Source organism: Micromys minutus (assembly GCF_963924665.1).
Source record: "Micromys minutus genome assembly, chromosome: 29".
In the NCBI taxonomy this organism is placed as follows: Eukaryota; Metazoa; Chordata; class Mammalia; order Rodentia; family Muridae; genus Micromys; species Micromys minutus.
In genome coordinates this window covers 33,787,354-33,807,158 of record NC_137964.1, presented here as the reverse complement: position 1 = coordinate 33,807,158, position 19,805 = coordinate 33,787,354, and the positions used below count along the sequence as shown (strand labels likewise).

At 53.0% G+C, this 19,805-nt stretch overlaps 1 protein-coding gene across 1 annotated transcript in view; it reads right to left on the bottom strand.

Moving 5' to 3' along the window:
- The window catches only part of MYO1H (myosin IH), a gene marked incomplete at both ends in the record, with an annotated part of 37,727 nt that overhangs the window by 2,312 nt on the left and 15,610 nt on the right, over positions 1 to 19,805 (bottom strand). The window contains 14 exons of the mRNA XM_080940535.1: positions 783 to 942; positions 1,805 to 1,889; positions 3,170 to 3,238; positions 4,364 to 4,440; positions 5,729 to 5,842; positions 7,544 to 7,661; positions 9,056 to 9,161; positions 9,949 to 10,029; positions 11,118 to 11,164; positions 14,285 to 14,379; positions 15,847 to 15,938; positions 17,348 to 17,428; positions 18,559 to 18,664; positions 18,970 to 19,037. Coding sequence (XP_080796661.1) covers positions 783 to 942; positions 1,805 to 1,889; positions 3,170 to 3,238; positions 4,364 to 4,440; positions 5,729 to 5,842; positions 7,544 to 7,661; positions 9,056 to 9,161; positions 9,949 to 10,029; positions 11,118 to 11,164; positions 14,285 to 14,379; positions 15,847 to 15,938; positions 17,348 to 17,428; positions 18,559 to 18,664; positions 18,970 to 19,037 — 1,299 coding nt within the window. The remainder of the gene's footprint in view (positions 1 to 782; positions 943 to 1,804; positions 1,890 to 3,169; positions 3,239 to 4,363; positions 4,441 to 5,728; positions 5,843 to 7,543; positions 7,662 to 9,055; positions 9,162 to 9,948; positions 10,030 to 11,117; positions 11,165 to 14,284; positions 14,380 to 15,846; positions 15,939 to 17,347; positions 17,429 to 18,558; positions 18,665 to 18,969; positions 19,038 to 19,805) is intronic.

Genomic DNA, 19,805 nt, shown 5'->3' with positions numbered 1-19,805 from the left:
AACAGACTTCTCACGCCCTCATGACCCACAGGGCAGCTTTTCAGGACGGGGTATCCGGTTAGGTGGGAGCAACAGCTTCCATTCTAGACAGCTGACCCGGTCCCACCAGCAGGTCAGCAGTGCTGAGCGAGGGTTCACTAACTTGGGTGTGATTAGAACCACTGTGGGGGGGTTGGGGGGGACGGCGAGCTTATAGAAAGGAGACAAAGAGTCTTGCACTGTAGGGCTTCACCGGAGCCCAGGAATCTTGCAGTAGATGCCACTAGAGTTCTCAGCCTGTGGGCTGTGACCCCCTTGTCACCTCTCATACCCTGCATGTCACATATTTACATATGGTTCATAATAAGATTACAGCTATGAAGTAGCAATGGAATAATTATGGTCGGGGTCACCACAGCATGAACTGCATTAAAGGGTCTCAGCGTTAGGAAGGTTAAGGACCGCTGTTCTAGAACATTCTTTGTGGAACCCATGGCAGTCACTTCAAGAGTGCTACATCATGGTTTGGAACTCTTCAGAGTCCTCTCTCATATGTGGAGTCTCAGGGCTTGGGATGCTGGGGCAGGAAGGTGACAAGTTCAAGGCCAGCCTGGGTTATACACAGTAAGAACCTGTATTTTGAACAGACTGTCTAAGCAGGTGTCTGCTGGGTTTATGACCCCTGCTAATGAACGCTGAGGTATCCCGTTCCATCAGAAACACCAGTAATGACTTGAGAGGCAGCCCTGTCGGCTCTTGGTGCCCATGTCACCTGTAACATTAGCATCCCAGTTCAGACTTACATTTTCCAGGATGCCCGGAGGCCTCAGCCAGCTCTTGTCCAGCACGTTCTTCGGCACGTGGTAGCGAAGATTCAGGATGTAATTCTTCCTCACAAGCACTACGAACTCCTCATTGTCAGGACAAAGGGGTTTGTCACGGTTGATGAAGCCCTTGATGAACCTCAGGAGGAAAGTGACAGGTTCCCACAGCCACCCAGGCCAGGGACCGGGAATGCAGCACTCTACCCCAGCCACGCCTGCCTCAGCAGCCTGCTGTGTTCCACCCGCACTGCTTCCTCTTTCAACTAGCTTGAGTTAGTTGTCAATTTATAAATGGGCAGTGTGAAGCTGGAGAGATGGCTCAGTGGTTAAGAGCACTGACTGCTCTTCCAGAGGTCATGAGTTCAATTCCCAGCAACCACATGGTGGCTCACAACCATCTGTGATGGGATCTGATGCCTTCTGGGTGTGTCTGAAGACAGCTATACTGTGTTCATAAATATATTAAACTTTAAAGGGCTTCAGCTTTCTCTGAGGAGGCTGGCTACACAGCTGGGCTCATCTCCCCTGGGGAAAATAATCGGCGACAGTCCACCTCAGTGTCCTGAGCCTCCAGACCGCCTGGAGTCCCCACAGCGTCCTGTCTGATGCCCATTTGTGAGACTTGCTCACTCTCCCTCTCTGGCTCTGGAAGTCGCATGACTACTAGAGCTGAGCGCAGACAGCGAAGCTGAGACCTAACAGGTGGGACCCAGAGCAGAGACAGCTGGGTCCCCAGAATGCTCTGGGGGCAGAGCTTTCTGTATAAACCAAGACCACAGCTAGAGAGACAGCTCAGTCATTCAGACAACTAACTCCAGCTCCAGAGAGCCAGTGCCCCTACTGGAATGCACTCACACCCATTTGCGTAGGTGAGTACGTTTCCACACATCCACATGACATACACAACACACCCCTCCCTACCCCTTAAAAACAACCACAGAAACTCCGCCAGGTCCGTGGCCTCGCTGAGGTACGCTGGTCTCCTGGAGCTGACCCCTTACCTCCGTATGATCTGCACCGCCCACTTTCTCCTCTTGATCTCCTTCCGAGCCAGGACTCCACGCCAGTGGGCTTCTAACTTGGTGGCTGGAAAGAGGTCACTGCTACCATTAGAAGGCAGAACATTCACGCAGAAACAGGGAAGGCTTTTCCAGAAGGATCCATCCACTCAGCACATGTCAGCCCACTAGAGGGCTCTGCTGGTCCCAGAGGTTGCAAGCTGTACCAGGCGACAGCAGAGGCTGGGGGACCTTGGCAGAAGCTCAGAGTTGCATAAGGGGCCCTCCAGTGGGCTCTGTGGGGAACTACACCTGAGACCTACGAACTAGTCCCAGCCCTGCGTTCAATTACCAATGCTGGCTTTCAAAGATGGAGATTCATAACTGAACAGGGTTATGGAAAATTAGCTCCTGGCTTGTCTCCGCGTTTTAATGTTTCGTGTGTGTGTGTGTGTGTGTTTCTTTGGGTTTTCAAAATGCATTTTCTTCCCCCAGAACAGCGGTTTCTCTTGGAGGACAGTTGGAAATCACTCACTCCAGCACTTGCACCCGAGGCCGGCAGAGCAGCTTGCCTGTGTATAGAAAGCTGGATTGGAACCCAGTTAAATTCGTTCTTGTACATACTGCCGAAAGCAGTACCAGGCAGCCGTGGCAGAGGTGAGAGGCTGCAGGGACCCACAGATTGGAAATACCGTCTTGCTGATCTGTCATAAAGGGACAGTGTGCAGCTTTGAAAAGAGGTAAATATGCCCACCGCCTGGGCGAATTTCAGAAACAATTCAGAAGACAAAACCCTCACCACAAAACACCGACGCCCATCAAACTATGCTGTTTAGTGGCATCCACAGATGGTAAAACTATAAAGAAAAAAAAAATGTAAGAAAGAAAAGTCTAAGAAATGCTTGAAAATATGACTCCGAAGGAGTTCAGTGGGCATGTACTACATTGAGGCAAAGTCTCTTAGGGACGGGGAGATGGCCTGGTAGTAAAGTGCTTCACCCTGCAAGCATAAGGACCTGAGTTTGAATCCCCAGTGCCCATAGAAAAGGTGGGCATGGAGTACATGCTTGTGATCCCATGGCAGGGGGACCGTGGAGGCAGAAGGGATCCCTGGGACTTGCCAGCCATTCTGGTGAAGTCAGTCAGCCCCGTCTCAGAAAACAGGGAGAGAGAAGATGCCCAACATCTGGCCTCCAGCTTCCACAAGCACACGTGAGCACATGTACCTGACACACATATCTTATTTACATGTGGACGTGTAAAGCCTGTGCATAGGACAGGCGTAGGCACTGTGCTAGATCTCAGAACCCAGCCCAAGGCAGGGGACACATAGGGGAAGGACTTGTCACATGTCCGCCCAGTCCTCACCTGCTTGTCTCTTCCTTACGTATTCCCTTCTTCCGAGGCAGCCTTTGTATGTGGCTTGGATTCTTGACACTTTAAATGAAATGAAAGTTTTGGTGAATTGGCTTCTGTGTCTTTGTTGGTGATTTTGGAGGCAGGACTGACCTCTGGGACTGGTCTTGAGAGCCTGCAGTGTAACCACACTTGGGAAATGTGAGCAGTTAGGTCTGGCTCCCAGACGCAATGTAGTTCCCTTCCACAGGGTGAGGAAGAGGCTCCTGTTAGGTGCCCAGTTCATAGCTCATCCTCCCAACCTATCCACAAGGCTGGAAGGACACTGGCTCATCTCACGAATGGCATCGGGTTCACATGGAGATGCCTAGTGCCACCAACACTGAGCGGTGTGAACCCCAGAACACCCCACAGCTCTGGCCTTCATCACCCCCCTCCGTGTAGTGACTGAGCACCAGAGGCCACATTCACAGAGTCCTGCATACCAGCAGCAGCATGTCCTCTTGGAATAGATGCCAACCCAAAGCCCCGGAGCCTGGCTAGTAAGCCAGTGCCTGCAGCTCAGCCTGGTGGGTGGCCATGGGTACCCGCTGCTTGAGCAGTCGCTTGGGTAGAGAGCTTGCATGTACAACTGTCAGACCTTGAAACCAGACAGGTCGAAGTTCAAGCCCAGGCTCTGCTGCTGATCAGCTTCTCAGAGCCCCTGCATCTCAGCTCCCCTGAGCGGGAGCAGCGCCCCGCACTCAGATTTATTCTGGGAGCATGATTGTTGGTAGGGGACTCTGCACAAGTCAGAGCAAGGATCCCTTAGATGTGCAGTTAGACAAGTACCTGACCCCGCCCACATCCAACTCCTGTCACTCACTGGTCACAAAGTCACCCTGGCTGCAGGTTTCAAGGCACAGCTGTTGCCATCAGATTCGGAAAGGAAGTTGTGAAGCCCAAACTGAGGGGCCTGGTCCCCTGTGATTTCACACTTCAGTGTGCACGCAGGTGCAGGCATAGAATGAGATACGTGGACATGTTATGTGTCCACACCTGCCCTCGGAGTGCACCAGGTCAGAGGTGTCCCCTCATAACTTCATGGCCTCGTTCCTTTATCCCTGTTTCTGACACACCAGACAGCCATGTTTAAGGCTTTTCTTTCCTTCTCCCTGGCTAAATTTGTTCATATCTCTTGAAATTGGGACAAAAAGAATATCATACCTAACTGATGTTTACTGAATTCAAAGGCATCCTCGGTAGCAAACAGGGTTCTGGGGAAGCGAATGAATATTTTGGTTCTAGAAGCAAAAAGAAACACAATTACTGACTGGTCAGTTGCCACCTACAATGGTTGAGTAGTGTCCCGCCCTCAATGCACATCCAATCAGAACTTTACAATGTGATCTTGGGGGGGGGGGGCTGGCTATCTGCAGATGGGTTTAAAGAACTGTAGAGGGGAAACAGTAGGTTTGAGTAGGCCCTAAAGCCAGTCCGGCATCCTCTTTATAAGAGCTAGGATGTGGGACGCAAGCAGGCAAGAGCGATGCCACCAACCAAGAAAGGCCAGGAGCTGGCGGAGGAGCTTCGGGAATTGGCTGATGACCTTCAGACGGAGCCTGCCTGTGCCTTTATCCTGGGCATCACCACTGCTGTGGCTTATTACACAGCCCCACAGAGCAAATCCACGGTAAGACCCCAAGTTGCTTACAGTAATGCTTCTGGGCCTTCAGGCAGGGTAGCGCCAGCTACACAGCCGCTTGTGCTGCAGACTTCCCAGAGCAGCTGCTGAGGGACAGCAGCATCCCATGTGCTGGGATGCCAAGTCCAGGACTATAGAATGGGGACAGGTTCAGGCGGCCCTCTCAGGGATGTGGATGAATTAATGAAGCTGAGAGAGACCAGCCAAACAGGCTGGAGCTGGTAGGGAGCCGTGAAGCGGGCAGGCCCTGCTGTCTGTGAACTGGTCCTCGTGAGACTTGAACCTGAGGCAGCTGTGCCTTGTGATCCTGACCAAAATGACTGACAGCACAGACCCAACCATCCTGGCTAATCCAACTGAGTGTCTGAAAGCATTCAACTCATGGGGAAGCTCTGCTCCGGGAGACCGCATCCCTGCAGCGGTACCCGATACTCTAGCATCCTTACGGTGCTCTGGAGTACCATTATGGGATGCCAAGGATGAAGCAAGGCGAAGTTAGCATTTGAGCATCGAGAGATGCTAGGCCAGCACAGGTGGGACCCCACTCCGGACCCCTCTTCACTTTGTAGGCAGAGGCTCTGCCTAACCGTGGAGCCAGCCTTGGAACGCCTGGCTTCTTTCGGGACCACCGGTTCTCACTGCAACACACTCAGCTACATCTAAGCTAGTGGGTAGAAGCATTAGCTTGCAAACAGGAGGTAGTATCAGGCATATCCAGCTCCTGGCCTGCCAGGCCATGGCACCCGAGAATGAGGGTTTTCAAGGGTCCGTTCCCCCCTCCCCGTTCAGTTGAGCAGTTGAGAACTCTGCAGATGGCAACGCTGTGCCTCCACGTCAAAGGCTGGACACGCCAGCTCCGCGCGGATTGGCGTTCCCCCTCCACTTACTTTCCTAACTTGTAGTCCTGAGGTTGGTAGCCGATGTACTTGATCAGCCGCTCGACGCCCTCTCCTGGCGGTCCATGCCAGTGCGGCCAGGTGTCTGGGCACAATGACTTGTACCTAGCGGGAATGGAGAAGGACATAGAGAAGCCACCAGGCCGCTTTACACTGCCCTCCCTCCACACACCCCTAGAGGTCTCCCGGACCCCCTTGGAGTGTTTCAAATGCTCAAGGGACAATCACCTCAGCAATCCATACACGGCGAGAAAGGTATGAGAGGAAGTGGCTCACGCTACACATGGAGCCAAGCAGCTCTCCTTGGAGTGTATCCAAGAGCTGCATCCGTGTCCACAGAGCCTCGTGCAGCACGGTTTGTAATGGCCCAAAGCAGGGCAGTCAGGCGGGTAACAGATGTGCTCAAGCTTGGGGGGCGGGGTTGACATGTTTGGTTTCATGTAGCATGTATGCACACCGGAGCACCTTTACATGTGTGTGGACACAATGGTGTGGGTGTGCATGTGTGGGCCCTCACTGAACTCAGGCTGCTGAGTTGGCAGGTCTAGGTAGCCTGCTGGCCTGGGAAGCCTATTTGACTCTTGAGTGTTGGGGTTATGTGTGGGCTGTTAGCCCCGCCCCCTGCCCAGCATTTGTGTGGCTGCTCAGGGTCAGCATCCGGTCCTCAAACTTGTGACACAAACATTTTTCTCCCCTGTGTCATCTCCTCAGCCTGGCTGCTCCAATTATTTCTTCTCTTGTCTCTTTTTTTGAGACAGGGTCAGAGTTTGGTACGTAGACCAGGCTAGCTTCAGACTCACAGAGATCTACCTGCCTGCCTCTCCCTTCTGGGTGCTGGAATTAAAGGTGTGAGCCACCACACCCGGCCAGAAAATATTCCTTTCAGAGTAACTTTGGCTCTGGCGTTGGCTTTATCCGATCTCAACACATACCTTTGGGGCCCCTCTAAAGCCAGCCTCTAGCCTGGCATGCTCCTGTCCCCTGTGGACTTTCCTGCACTCAGGTCTCACATCCCTCCACCAGAAAATGGCCTGCACTGAGATTAGAAAGCATGGCCTGCCTGTAGGATGATGGCTCAGGAGGTGCTCAAGAGGTGTTACAATATCGGCGGGAGAAGGGGGCACGTGGGGTGCAGTTAAGAGCCAGGGGAGAGCATGAATGTCGGGTAGACAGCAGGCAGTGGAGGGGCAGCCGGAACCACAGGGAAAGGGCTGTGGGCAATGCTCTGTGGACCCTGCCACGCTCAAACTAACTCAAAAGGCAGCCTCATAACGGTCTGAGACAGACAACAGGGCAGCCATCTTGACTTCTGAAGATGGCCACTTTGCAACGCTCACCCAAGAGTGCACTGCCTGTCCCCAAGGAAACCGCTGTGGGTGTGGCATTAAACCTTCATAAACACCTGACACTTTACCCATGCTGTGGGTCAAGGGATAGGTCACATCTATGAGGCACTGGGAGAGTTTCCACCCTTCTGGGGTTTCAAAGCTGGTGCCTTCATGACACCACCATTGTTGAGCTCACTGCCCTCCACATCCCAGGACAGAGGCACTGACCCTTAGGGGTCTGGATGGACAGTGCGCCCCTCGGTGGCGGGTCTGAGTTCCCAGCCTCTCCTCCAGACTGTAGGTAGGGTAGAGCTTAGCGAACTCAGCAGAAAGGGTCCTGGTTTTGCAGGAGAATGAACGAGAATTAAGCTGTTCTCACAGCTCTTGCGCTTCAGATCTGACGGCGGCTCCCTAGGGAACGCCACCCGCTTGATCACACTGTCTCCCAGAGGACTGAGGTTCAGCCGACTCAACTCACCTTTGCAGGAAATGCTCGTACTTGCGCCTGTACGCGAAGCCTGCCCGCCGCACACGCAGATGCTCCATTAGCCCCAGGTACTTGATCTGATGGCTGATGAGGAAGTCATCAAACTTGCCTTTGGAGAAGATAGTGAACCGGAAAACGTTCCCTCAGCTCTATTTAAAAAACGGGGCTCTGGGCGGCTCCGGGCCGCAGCTAGGTGCAGAAACCTGCTTCTAGGCTTCGGCTGTGCTTAGGTGGAAGGATTTCGTAGGGAATTCTCGTTTCTCCCATAACTCCAAGGCCCGCTGATGTGGCCGGGACTCTCACAAGGAACAGTTGGCGGAAGGACTTACTGTTGCCATCTCTCTAGGGAGGACACGCTCCAGACCCTGTCACCCTGTTCTCTAGTATGCCACCTGCCTGGGTCATGAAGGAGTCACTCTGATTCCTGTTTCCTCGGCCCCCTGCCTGGCATCTCCAGGCTCTGAGCAGAGCGCTCTCTGGAGCGTCAAAGGAGTCCCTCTGAATAAGTCTAGCATCTAGTGCTCTTTTCTCTTGGTTTTTCTCTACCCTGCTCTCCCATGGGAGCCTGCCCCCACCCCTCCCAACCTGGCTCTGCCTCTGACTCCGCCCCTCCCCAACCTGGCTCTGCCTCTGACTCCGCCCCTCCCCAACCTGGCTCTGCCTCTAACCCCGCCCCTCCCCAACCTGGCTCTGCCTTTGACCCCACCCCTCCCCAACCTGGCTCTGCCTCTGACTCCACCCCTCCCCAACCTGGCTCTGCCTCTGACTCCACCCCTCCCCAACCTGGCTCTGCCTCTGACTCCACCCCTCCCCAACCTGGCTCTGCCTCTGACTCCACCCCTCCCCAACCTGGCTCTGCCTTTGACCCCGCCCCTCCCAACCTGGCTCTGCCTTTGACCCCGCCCCTCCCAACCTGGCTCTGCCTTTGACCCCGCCCCTCCCAACCTGGCTCTGCCTCTGACCCCGCCCCTCCCAACCTGGCTCTGCCTCTGACCCCGCCCCTCCCCAACCTGGCTCTGCCTCTGACCCCGCCCCTCCCCAACCTGGCTCTGCCTCCTGAGATTAAAGGTATGCCATCATGGACAGCCCTTTCCTAAAAGCTTAAGTCTGCTTGTGTGTGTGTATGCGCGCGCTTGTGTGTACTTGTGTGTAAGAAAGAGTACAACCTCTGAAGTGTTACTCTTTACTCTCTAACTTGCTTCAGATAGGATCTCCTGTTGTTTTCTGAGGTGTACTAGTGCACCAAGCTAGCCCACAAGCTAACCAGGAATTCTGTCTCTGCCTCCCACCTATCTCTTATGACTGTGTCTGGCTTTATGTGGGTTCCTGGGATTTGAACTCAGACCCCATGCTTGCAAGGCAAGCAGGTGACCCACCGAGTCATATCCCAGCCCCTGTTGTTTGAGAAGGAAAAGAGCCCATGTTCAAGGAGAAGGGTTTGGAGTTCCTGACCCTGGCCACCCTGCTGTGCTTCCCCCAGCAGGGCTCAGTGGGGGAACTCACTGGGTTCCTTCCTCTCATTGGGCTTGATGCAGCGGATGTAGGAAGGCTCCTTGGAGACGAGAATTTCCAGGAGGCTGCTCAGGCTGTTCTTAAACTGAGTCCCAACCTATGCGGTGAGAGGACATATTAAGTACACACTCCTGCTACCAGCTCAACTCTGGAGACAGCACAGCACAGGCGCAGCTGCCCCCCAGCCCCCAGCCCCTAGCATCAGCCAGGCTCTTAGCTCAGGAGTGCAGCCACAGTATTATGAATGGGTTCTGAGGTGTCCTTCAAAGGCCCATGGTCCCCAGTGCAGCAACCTTTACAGTGAGGGGGGGCTATGACATCATCATAGAGTCAGAGCCCAATGGTGTTGCGGTTGGTGGGTTTAGGGGGGTGTGGGCTCTTTAAAAGGTGGGGCCTCCTGGGAAGAAGTAAGTTACTTACTTTGGAAGGGGGATTTCCCCCCAATCTCTCCACATACCTTCTCAGCTGCAGTGTTCCTTGCCTCCCACAACCAGAGGTCAAGGAATTCAGTCTCCAAAACCAGGAACTAAATCAGCTTTTACTTTTTTTTTCCTCAAGGATTTTGTCACAGGGCAGGAAAGTTGGCTCACACACGCAGAGTACTTAATGGAGAGCGAAAGCTGCCACTGTGTCCAGCCCCATGTCCCTAGGTCCCAATCCCTTCCTTGGACAGTGTTTTCTCACATCTTCTCCTCCCAGACTGCAACCCCTGGAGGCCAAGGAGCTCCCTCCCCCTCCCCCAGCTGCGGGCATGGGAAAAGAACTGATACAAAGTCTACGTCTGTGTCTTGTAGCTCTCTGTGAAAGGAGACAGTGGTCACTGTTACCCTACTACGGCTTTTGTTCCCTTGCTAAAGTAACACTAGCATTTCTCCCTCACCCACCGTGGGTGGTCGCCTCCGGTTTTCAAGCTCTGTCACCAGGAAACATTCCCTCAAGATGCTATTCTTGGAGCTGCACAGCACCTGTGTGAAGAGAGGCCACACTGAACTCCCGGCTGTCGGGATCCTAGAAGCCCTGAGGGGACAGCAGAGCCACCAGCTCCGTGAGCACATGAAGCTACTCCCCACCACAGGGCAGTGGGAAGAGACACAAAGAAATGGGAAACAAGGGGCTGGGGGTGTAGATCGCTCCCTTCCTGTAGTGAGACCCTGGGTTCCACACCCTGCATTGCCAAAGAGCACGGAAGGAGGCGTGCAAAAGCCGTGCCTCATTTACTTGCAGAGGCTTCTAGTTTTCCGCACCGTGCATGACTTGGCAAGAGTTGTCTCCAGCCCACCTTGGTGCTGGGGAATGAGCCAAGCTATGAACAATCAGTCCTAAGAAGGCCGGGGCAAGTGAGCGTGCGGTGCCCTGCACTTCAGGGGAAGGAACGGAGGACACACAGCCGGGCCTCAGCCACTCCTGGGGGACTCAGAAACCAGTATAAGTTGGATCTCAGGAGACAGATCTGGTATTGTGAAACCAAAGACTGGCTTTGTATTAGCGAGTCCTGCTCCATCCGTCTTTGAAATAATCTATTATAAGAAAGTGCACCCCCTTTTTATTCTTGTTATAAACCATACTTGGTGCCTTGCTCAGCCCCAGTCCCAGTGTCTTCCTCTTCTAATCTTTACTTTATGCTTTTCTTTTAGACACTTTCATTAGCTAGCCAAGGCTGGCCTTAAACTCAAGATCCTCCCGTCTCCCTCTCTCAAATGTTGGGGTTACAGCTGTGTGCCACCACCTCTGAAAGAAGTCCTTAATTTAATAAAATTGAGACATATAAAAAAGTCCTTGTAGAGCTGGAGAGACGACTCAGTGGTTAGAGCTCTGACTGCTCTTCCCAAGGTCTCGACTTCAATTCCCAGCAACCACATGGTGGCTCACAACCATCTGTAATGGGATCTGATGTTCTTTTCTGGTGTGTCTGAAGACGGCAACAGTGTACTCACATAAAATAAACAAATAAATCTTTAAAGAAAAGAAAAAAGAAAGTCCCAGAAAACCCCCAGAGCCACTGCCGACTTCTGCCTCACTGCTAGTAACATGTGGGGTGGAGATTCAGATTTACCTCCTTCAGGTGTCTGTAAAGCAGGTCGTTGTTTTTCTCCAAGAATCCTGTTTTTAAAAAAAGTCTGAATCAATGAATTCCACACTAATAGCTAAGACACATCCTGATGTAATTGATGGTTTGTATATGTGCAGTCTCGGGAGTGACACTATTAGAGGGCGTGGTCTTGGAGGAGGTGTGTCCTTGTTGAGGTAGGTGTGGTCTTGTTGGAGGAGGTGTGGCCTTGTTGGAGTGGGCGTGTCACTGTGGGCATGGGTTTTAGACCCTCACTCTAGCTGCCTGTAAGTCAGTATTCTGCTAGCTTCCTTCAGATGAAGATGTAGAACTCTCAGCTCCTCCTGCACCATGTCTGCCTGGATGCTGCCATGCTCCCACCTTGATGATAACGGACTGAACCTCTGACCCTGTAAGCCAGCCCCAAATAAATGTTCTTACAAGAGTTGCCTTAGTCATGGTGTCTGTTCACAGCAATGAAACCCTGACTGAGGCACCTGGTGACGACTGAGGTTGCCTGGGGTTTCCCAGCCCTTGCAACACTAAGAGGGGCTGGATCCTGGCAGTGAGCTCTGAGTTGCGCTGTGAGCTAAGATGGGGCAACAGTCAGGCCTCCGCTCACTCACACCAGAGCCACACCCTATCTTCAGTGTTATACGACAGACATCATGGGGGACACGCCCCTTGATACCTCCTGAAGAGAGCCAGGCATTCTAGGTGTCCACTTTCCCTCTGTAACTCTAGAGAGCCAGATAGTCTAGGGGACAACTTCCCAGGCTGAGAGGCAGGTCCTCAGAGGTACATTTACAGCAGCCACTGCATGATGTGTAACCTGGATTCAAAGTGATCCAGGACCCACAGAGACAGTGGGGGGCACTGAGCCCTGGGAGGCAAGCTCAGACCACGACTCTCAGCCCCACAGACAAAGGCAAACTCCCCTGGTGACCTTCTCCATTCTCCCGTGCTGTTCTGGTTTTGTTGGTTAGTTGAGACAAGGTCCTACCATGCAGTTATGACTGGCCTGCAACCGCTCTGTAGACCAGGCTGGCCTCAAAATATAAATGGAATCATCTCAACAGAGAGCCAATCTATCCTTTTTTTTTTTAACTTTAAAAAGATTCTTTGTGATGAACTTTCTGGTGCTTGGAAAGGCATCACCGATAACAAATGCCAGGAAGATATTAGCAACCTGCTCATCCCAGCTACTCAGAAACCTGAGGCAAGACGATGGCAAGTTCAAAGCCGGCCTGGGCAACTTACTGTGACTGTCCCAAAATTCTAAAACCTTTTATGTATGCGTGGTACTGTGGGGGAGGGGATATACAGCCGTATTCCAAACGTCACTCCTCACCATGGCTGCAAGGATAAACACCCTGAATGTTTCCTGAACCATGGGCACAGAGAAGCGTATCCAGAGAACGGAATATTACTAGACAATGAAGATGAAGGGCAGCATAGAGGAAGCTGGAAACCTTATGCTAACGAGGGAAATCAGACCCGGACGGATCACATTCTCCAGGCCAGGAGCTATGGACTCAGAAAGGACATTGATTCCCTGCCTTGTGCTGTGGGGGCGGGGCAGAAGATGTAGGGGAGGGGAAGAGGGTGTGTGGGAGGGGAAGAGGGGAGGGTAGATGATGTGGAGGAGGGGCAGAGGACATGGGAAGGGTAGATGGCAGAGTGGGCAGAACAGGGTGTGGGAGGGGCAGAGGGTGTGGGAGGGGCAGAAGTTGTTGGGGGGGCAGAGGGTGAGGGAGGGGCAGAGGGTGTGGGAGGGGCAGAGGGTGAGGGAGGGGCAGAGGGTGTGGGAGGGGCAGAGGGTGAGGGAGGGGCAGAGGGTGTGTGAGGGGCAGAGGGTGTTGGGGGGCAGAGGGTGAGGGAGGGGCAGAGGGTGTGGGAGGGGCAGAGGGTGTGGGAGGGGCAGAGGGTGAGGGAGGGGCAGAGGGTGTGGGAGGGGCAGAGGGTGTGGGGGGGCAGAGGGTGAGGGAGGGGCAGAGGGTGTGGGGGGGCAGAGGGTGTGGGAGGGGCAGAGGGTGTGGGAGGGGCAGAGGGTGTTGGGGGCAGAGGGTGTGGGAAGGGCAGAGGGTGTGGGAGGGGCAGAGGGTGTGGGAGGGGCAGAGGGTGAGGGAGGGGCAGAGGGTGTGTGAGGGGCAGAGGGTGTTGGGGGGCAGAGGGTGTGTGAGGGGCAGAGAGTGTGAGGGGCAGAGGGTGTTGGGGGGCAGAGGGTGAGGGAGGGGCAGAGGGTGTTGGGGGGCAGAGGGTGTGGGAGGGGCAGAGGGTGTGGGAGGGGCAGAGGGTGTGGGAGGGGCAGAGGGTGAGGGGGGGCAGAGGGTGTGTGAGGGGCAGAGGGTGTTGGGGGGCAGAGGGTGTGGTAGGGGCAGAGGGTGTAGGCAGGCAGTATATGAACCGGAGTACCCAGTTGCACAACTCTGAGTTCCCTAAAACCCTTGAGTAGCATGCGACAGCGGATGAAGGATATGCTGTATAAACTCTATTTGATTTGTTTACTTAAAAATTGGGGGTTATATTGTAAAGGCCAACCAGCTTCATTTTGGAAGAAACTCCACATTGTGCGGGACCAGGGACGAAACTCCCAACTGCAGGAAGAATATCACAGAGTCCTCCTGGACAAACATCCTATGACAACCCATCCCCCTTAGCGTTGTAGCCCAGTCAGGATACAACTGCGGGGTCAAGGTCCACAGAGATAGCCGAAGACATCCTTCAGAGAAGAGATAACCTAACCATCCTGTTTGCCAGGTGGTTTCACCACCGTGTTTGTTTCCTCCGGATTATGCCAGAAATACAGTTTTGAAAATATTAACTTTGTGACCCGAATGGAAATGTCTCAAGTTTGCTGTAGCCACAATAAAAACCCTGCACCCCGAGACTCGGGTTCTCACTTTGGATCCCGCTGCAGCGGAGGGTGGCGAGAGCCCTTGCTCTTCAGCTTGTTATAGAAGACAGTCGTGTGTTTGCATCACAATTGGCTCTCTGGTGGCCTTTGGGGTCCCTGCGACTCGGACATGACAGTATCAGTAATTAATAAAGACCTTTCAGGTGGCTGGCTTGAATGCGACACTAGGGAACTCTGGGTGGCCATAGGTAGGATCTCCTTGGAGGACTTGGCGACACCTGGACACCACGTGACTGTAACCCACCCCCACACTCACCTTTGGTGCAGTAGGTAACCTCTCCTGCGTAATGTAGGAGGCAGAATTCCAGCCAGCCGATCCTCTTCCGGCCCTTCGGACCAGCCAGCTTCCGGCTACAAGACACAAGCACAGACCACCTCTCCAGCAGGCATGACCACGTCTACCCTGAAGCTGCTCCCTGACTGGCCTGTCTTATCAGGTCTCCCATCATGAGAGCCTTCCTTTGCCTAAGCTCCGGAGGAAGAAGCATGTGTCTGCGAGAAACGTTCAGCTTTTGTTTTGTCTTGTTTAAGTAACAAGGGCTGGGGGCTCAGCTGGGCACTAGAACAGACCCCTGGCAAGCCCGGAGCCCTGGGTTCCCTCTACAACACAGGGGTTTCCTTCTAGTTTTAATTTCTGTATATGTGGGTGCTTTGCCTGTATGTCTGAGGCCAGAAGATGGTATTGGACTCCCTGGAACTGGAGTTAGGGACATCGGAGAGCTAGGGATCAAAGTCAGGACCCCTGGCAGGGCAGTGGGTGCTCTTGACTTATTCAGCCCTGTCAGTTTTAAATAAAAAGTAAAAGGTTGGGTTTGGTTGCGTGACTTTAATTCCAACAATCCGGAGACAGGAAGCTCTGAGTCTAACGCCATCATGGTTTACATGAGCTTCAGGCCAGCAGAGGCTACATTGTGAGACTCTTCCAAAGAGGGGAAGGAAAGAGGAGGAGGGGAAGGAAAGAGGAGGAGGGGAAGGAAAGAGGAGGAGGGGAAAAAGAGGGAGCAGAGGTGTTGGGTTGTGTTGTGTGAAGGTGTCTGTGTATAGTCAGTTGTTGATTGCTGTGCTGGCAGAGATTTTGGTGTTGTCTTTCTGCTCAGTCACCTGTCAGGCCGTTTTGAGAACTCGGGATTGGCGCCCGGGACGACGCTTACGGGGCATTTTTGATGTGGATATTTTGAATGTCGGGCAGGGGGCGTTGTTGCTGCTTTTGCTATATCTTGTGTTCAATTGCCTAGAGGTTCTGTTTGGTTTTGAGATGTGGTTTAACCAGGGCCCTGGTCAGCGGGTTCCACGTATTGGCCTGTTTTAAGGTCTTTTGAGACAGTGTCTTTCTGCGTGGCCCAAGCTGGCCTTGAACTCCCAATTCCCTATCTCAGCCTCCAGAGCAAATGCTGGCAAGCCCTTCACCGCATCCGTTCATCCCTACTGGACCTAAACGGTTCAGAAGGACTGCCTCCCACCTGCACCACACAGGAAACATAACCGCCGCTGGATAAAGTGACACATCCAACCTCAAAGAGATGCAATTCCTGTCCGTCCGGTGTACTCACAAGGGCATGCTGACGTGAGCCAGTTTTCAGGATGCTTTCACTGAGCCCGGAGCTAGACTGGCAGCTAGCTGGAGTTATGGACCAGCGTAGCCCACACAGCCCCTTATGTGGGTGCCGTGATCTGAAGTCGGGGTCTCATGCTTGCACAAGTACTGTTACCCACTGAGCCACCTCTCCAGCCCCAAAGTACTTGTACTTGGACACAGGTCCAAGAAAGAAAACAACGTTCTCCCCACGGGACAGCCTGTCAGACTGACAAAGCACGCACGTTTGGAAGTGCGCATGCTTGCCCACTTTCTCCTCCAGCTTCTCCAGGAAACTCAGGTCCGTCGCAGGGCCTGGACGGATGCATTCTTCATCCTTTCAGATGGAAAGAAGACAGCTCAGCCACACACCAGCGTGTGTGCTGGTTGACTCGGGCTCTAAGAGCTTTCACCAGCCCCAGCTGAATGTTCTAGATTAAATTCCTGTCACCTTCCTCAAGGCCAGTGTCTGGACCCCAGGGCTGGCTGAGGGAACCTCCACCCCAAAGAGCCTGGAAATACCGAAGTCAACTGCCCTGCATCTGATCAGTGCCCTTCTGATCCCTTTCCATTCCTCCCATCCTTTTAGGCGGGACTTTTCTGTGTGTCCAGGGTCCCTCAAACTCCTGTCTTAGCCTTCTCAGTGCTGGCATTACCAGTGCTGGCCAGCTCACGTTCTGGCCTGTATCTTTTCATTCATTCATTCATTCATTCATTCATTCATTCGTTTCATTCTCCTTCCACCCTCCTCCCCTTGCCTCTAGTTAGGGTCTTGCTGTGTAGCTTGGAGTGGTCTCAAACTCCTAATCCTCCTGCCCCAGATTCCTGATCACTGGGGTGACGGGCTTGCACCGCCACACCCTGACTTATTTTTTCTTTCCTCCCCGACTCTTAGTGACTTGATGTAGCTCAGGCTGGCCTCAAGCACACGGGGACCATGCCCTGCTCCAACCATATTTTTAGACTTCCAAAGACACTCAGGGTTGCCATGGAAGCTTACTGAAACACTCCTAAGCTGTCATTAAGGATCAGGGACAACTGCGTGCACAATGCCTCGTGGAAAGAAAGCTGGACGGAGCCTCTCTCCATCCCTGTGCATGAATCTCCTCAACAGTGAGTCTACTTAACTGGCCATTGTCAACATACACATCCTCACACACACTCACCCAACCCACACAAACACACACTGACACACACACACCTCCCCCACACTTACCACACACACACATTCACCCACACACACACACTTACACCTCCCCCCCACTCATATCACATACACACAAACACACACTGACACATGTTCACAAACACACACTCACCTCCTCATACACTCACCACACACATACACACACATTTACCCCCCACACTCACCTTCCCCCACACACCTACTATATGCCCCAAAGACACACACACATACACACTCATTCCCCACACACACTCACATACACATACACACACACACTTACTCACCCCCAGAAACACACTCATACACACACAAACTCACAACCCCCACAAATGCACACTGATGCACACACACACACACACACACACACACACAATGAGACATCCCATTAAATAGCCTAGGCTATTGAATTTACTATGTAGTCCAGGCTGGCCTCAAACCCACAGCAATCTGCCCTCATTGCTGGGGCTACACTGGGCTCTTCCCCCATGCCTGTGAGCCCTGTGCGTTGTTTACCGCTGTGGCGGGCGCGTAGTCAGAGAGCCGGGCCCCAGCTTCCTCACCAGAATAGAGATGATCCCCCTGTGTCGCTCTTCTACCAGATCGCAGATGATCTTGTTGTTGAAGTACTGGACAGGTTCCCACTGGAAGGACAATAGGGAGGGGTTCTCCCAGCATGCACGGGGCGTCGAGCACATTGGCTTGACCTGGGTGCTCCAAATACTTTCTCACAATCTGATTTTCATATCTAACCTGCAAAAATGATACTTTTGGGGGACTGGAGAGATGACTTAGTGGTTAGAGCACTGACTGCTCTTCCAGAGGTCCTGAGTTCAATTCCCAGCAACCACATGGTGGCTCACAACCATCTGTAATGGGGATCCCATGCCCTCTTCTGGTGTGTCTGAGGACAGCTGCAGTGCACTCACATACATAAAATAAGTAAATAAATCTTTTAAAAACATGATACTTTTGGGGCTGGCGAAATGGTTCAGAAGGTAAAGGTGTCTGTGGCACAAGCCTCATATCCTGAGTTTGTTCCCTGGAACCCACATGAAGGAGAGAAGTGACTCAGGGTGTCCTCTGTGCCCTGGATATGTACCTACACCCTCACGTATTCAGTCTTCTCCACCATCTCAGCCCTAACACTAGATCAGAGAGAAAGCGGTGAAAAGGAGATCCCAAATGGAGTCAGAAAGGGGGTGACCTACAGCGTCACTACAGCACTTCCTGATGATTGGGGGCATCGAGGTCCTTGGGGCAAGTTTGATCTTCACTGTCAGGATATCTGATTTCTATTTCTCGTGGGTTTTAAAACTTATTTTTAAAAGATTTATTTATTTCATGCATATAAGTACACTGCAGCTGTCTTCAGACACACCAGAAGAGGGCGTCAGATCCCATTCCAGATGGCTGTGAGCCACCATGTGGTTGCTGGGAGTTGAACTCAGGACCCCTGGAAGAACAGTCAGTGCTCTAACCACTGAGCCATATCTCCATTTTTAAAATAATCCAAAATTCTAAAACTCTCACTACAGACACTTTCTAGATAGCCAAGTGTTTCCTCAGGGAAGAACTAAAGGTCCTCAATCCAAGAAATGGGGAGGGGTCAGGGCGGAGCTAGGAGGTAGAGTGTTTTACTGGTGTGTTCAAAGCCAGAGTCTCCTGCCAGCCCTGCACCCCTTCCTTCCTTCCATCCCTCCCTCCTCCTCCCACCTCCATCTCAGATTCTCTCCCCCTCCCCCTCCCTAACTTGGAGACACCCAGCCCTCACCTCGATGCCTTCAGACTCGTACTCAGCCTGCTCCGCCTTCAGTGTCCTCTCTATCAGCAGCTGCTGCAGTTTCTCATTGCAGTAGTTTATACAAAACTGCTCAAAACTAGAGACACGGGGGATTTTGGTCGTGCGACCCGTGCAGAGACACCAAGCACAGCCAAACTGCATCTTTGCGGGGACGCAAAAATATCTGTAGAGCCGTCCACTAATAAATGGGGAGACTCTCATGGAAACAGGGCGGGGCGGCCTGTGAATGGTTAGGGATGCAGCCCGTGGGTAGGGCACTTGCCGGGAACTGTGTGTAAATGGAAGGCTGTGGATCTGTTGTTCTGGGGGCAGGGAAACCAATGGCAGGCTCTAATAGAGGCAGACAGGCAGTGCAGGCAGCAGCACACCCGGGAAACTCACCCATTTTTGTCGAAGACTTCGAAGCCATAGATGTCCAACAACCCAATCACAGTCTTTTGGGTGAAATCCTAGTGGGGAAAAACGCATGCCATTAGCTGCATGCTCTCCCAAAGCGTCTTCATTTTCCAGACATTTTTAGTGCACATAGCTCTGCCTACCACCTGTGTGCAGGTGCCTATGGAGACCAGAAGAGGGCGCTGGATCCCCAGAGCTGCCGTTACCCAGCTGGGAGCCGCCCGGCATGGGTGCTGGGGACAAAACCCAGGTGATCTTCAAGAGCAGCAAGTGCGTTTGACCAGGGAGCCACCTTCCAAGCTCCTACCCAAAGGCTCCAGTGTGGAAACTCCATCCCCACAGTGAGGCTAAGAGATGGAACGGAATCTGACTATGGGGTTTGAAGTGGGGCCTCGGGTTCATTAGTTAGATAAGACCCCAGGACCTGATGCTGCTGACTCCCTACAAAGAGAGAAACCAGAGGGCTGCACGGACCGTGTCCTCTCTGTGTCACCATGTGACACTCTTCCCGGGTCGCCATGAGAGTTAATGGAAAATGGACTGACTCAGTTAAGTTTGTCTTCGCAATCCCTGTTCCTGCCCCTAAGCTTGGGACTCGGTTACAAAGCACATGGCTCCTGCCTTCTTCCTCAGCGGGGGCTCACGGCAACCTCTGGGGCCCTCAGGTTGGTCCCCAGCTGGGCCTGTCGGAGGCTTCCCTAGGCCAGGACCACCTCACCTTCCGATTCACTTCATGGTTTCCTGTCTCTCCCGCACTCTAAAACCAACCATCAAAGTGACCTAGAAACTACCAGGAAGTGTGAGAGGAGGCAGGGGCATGA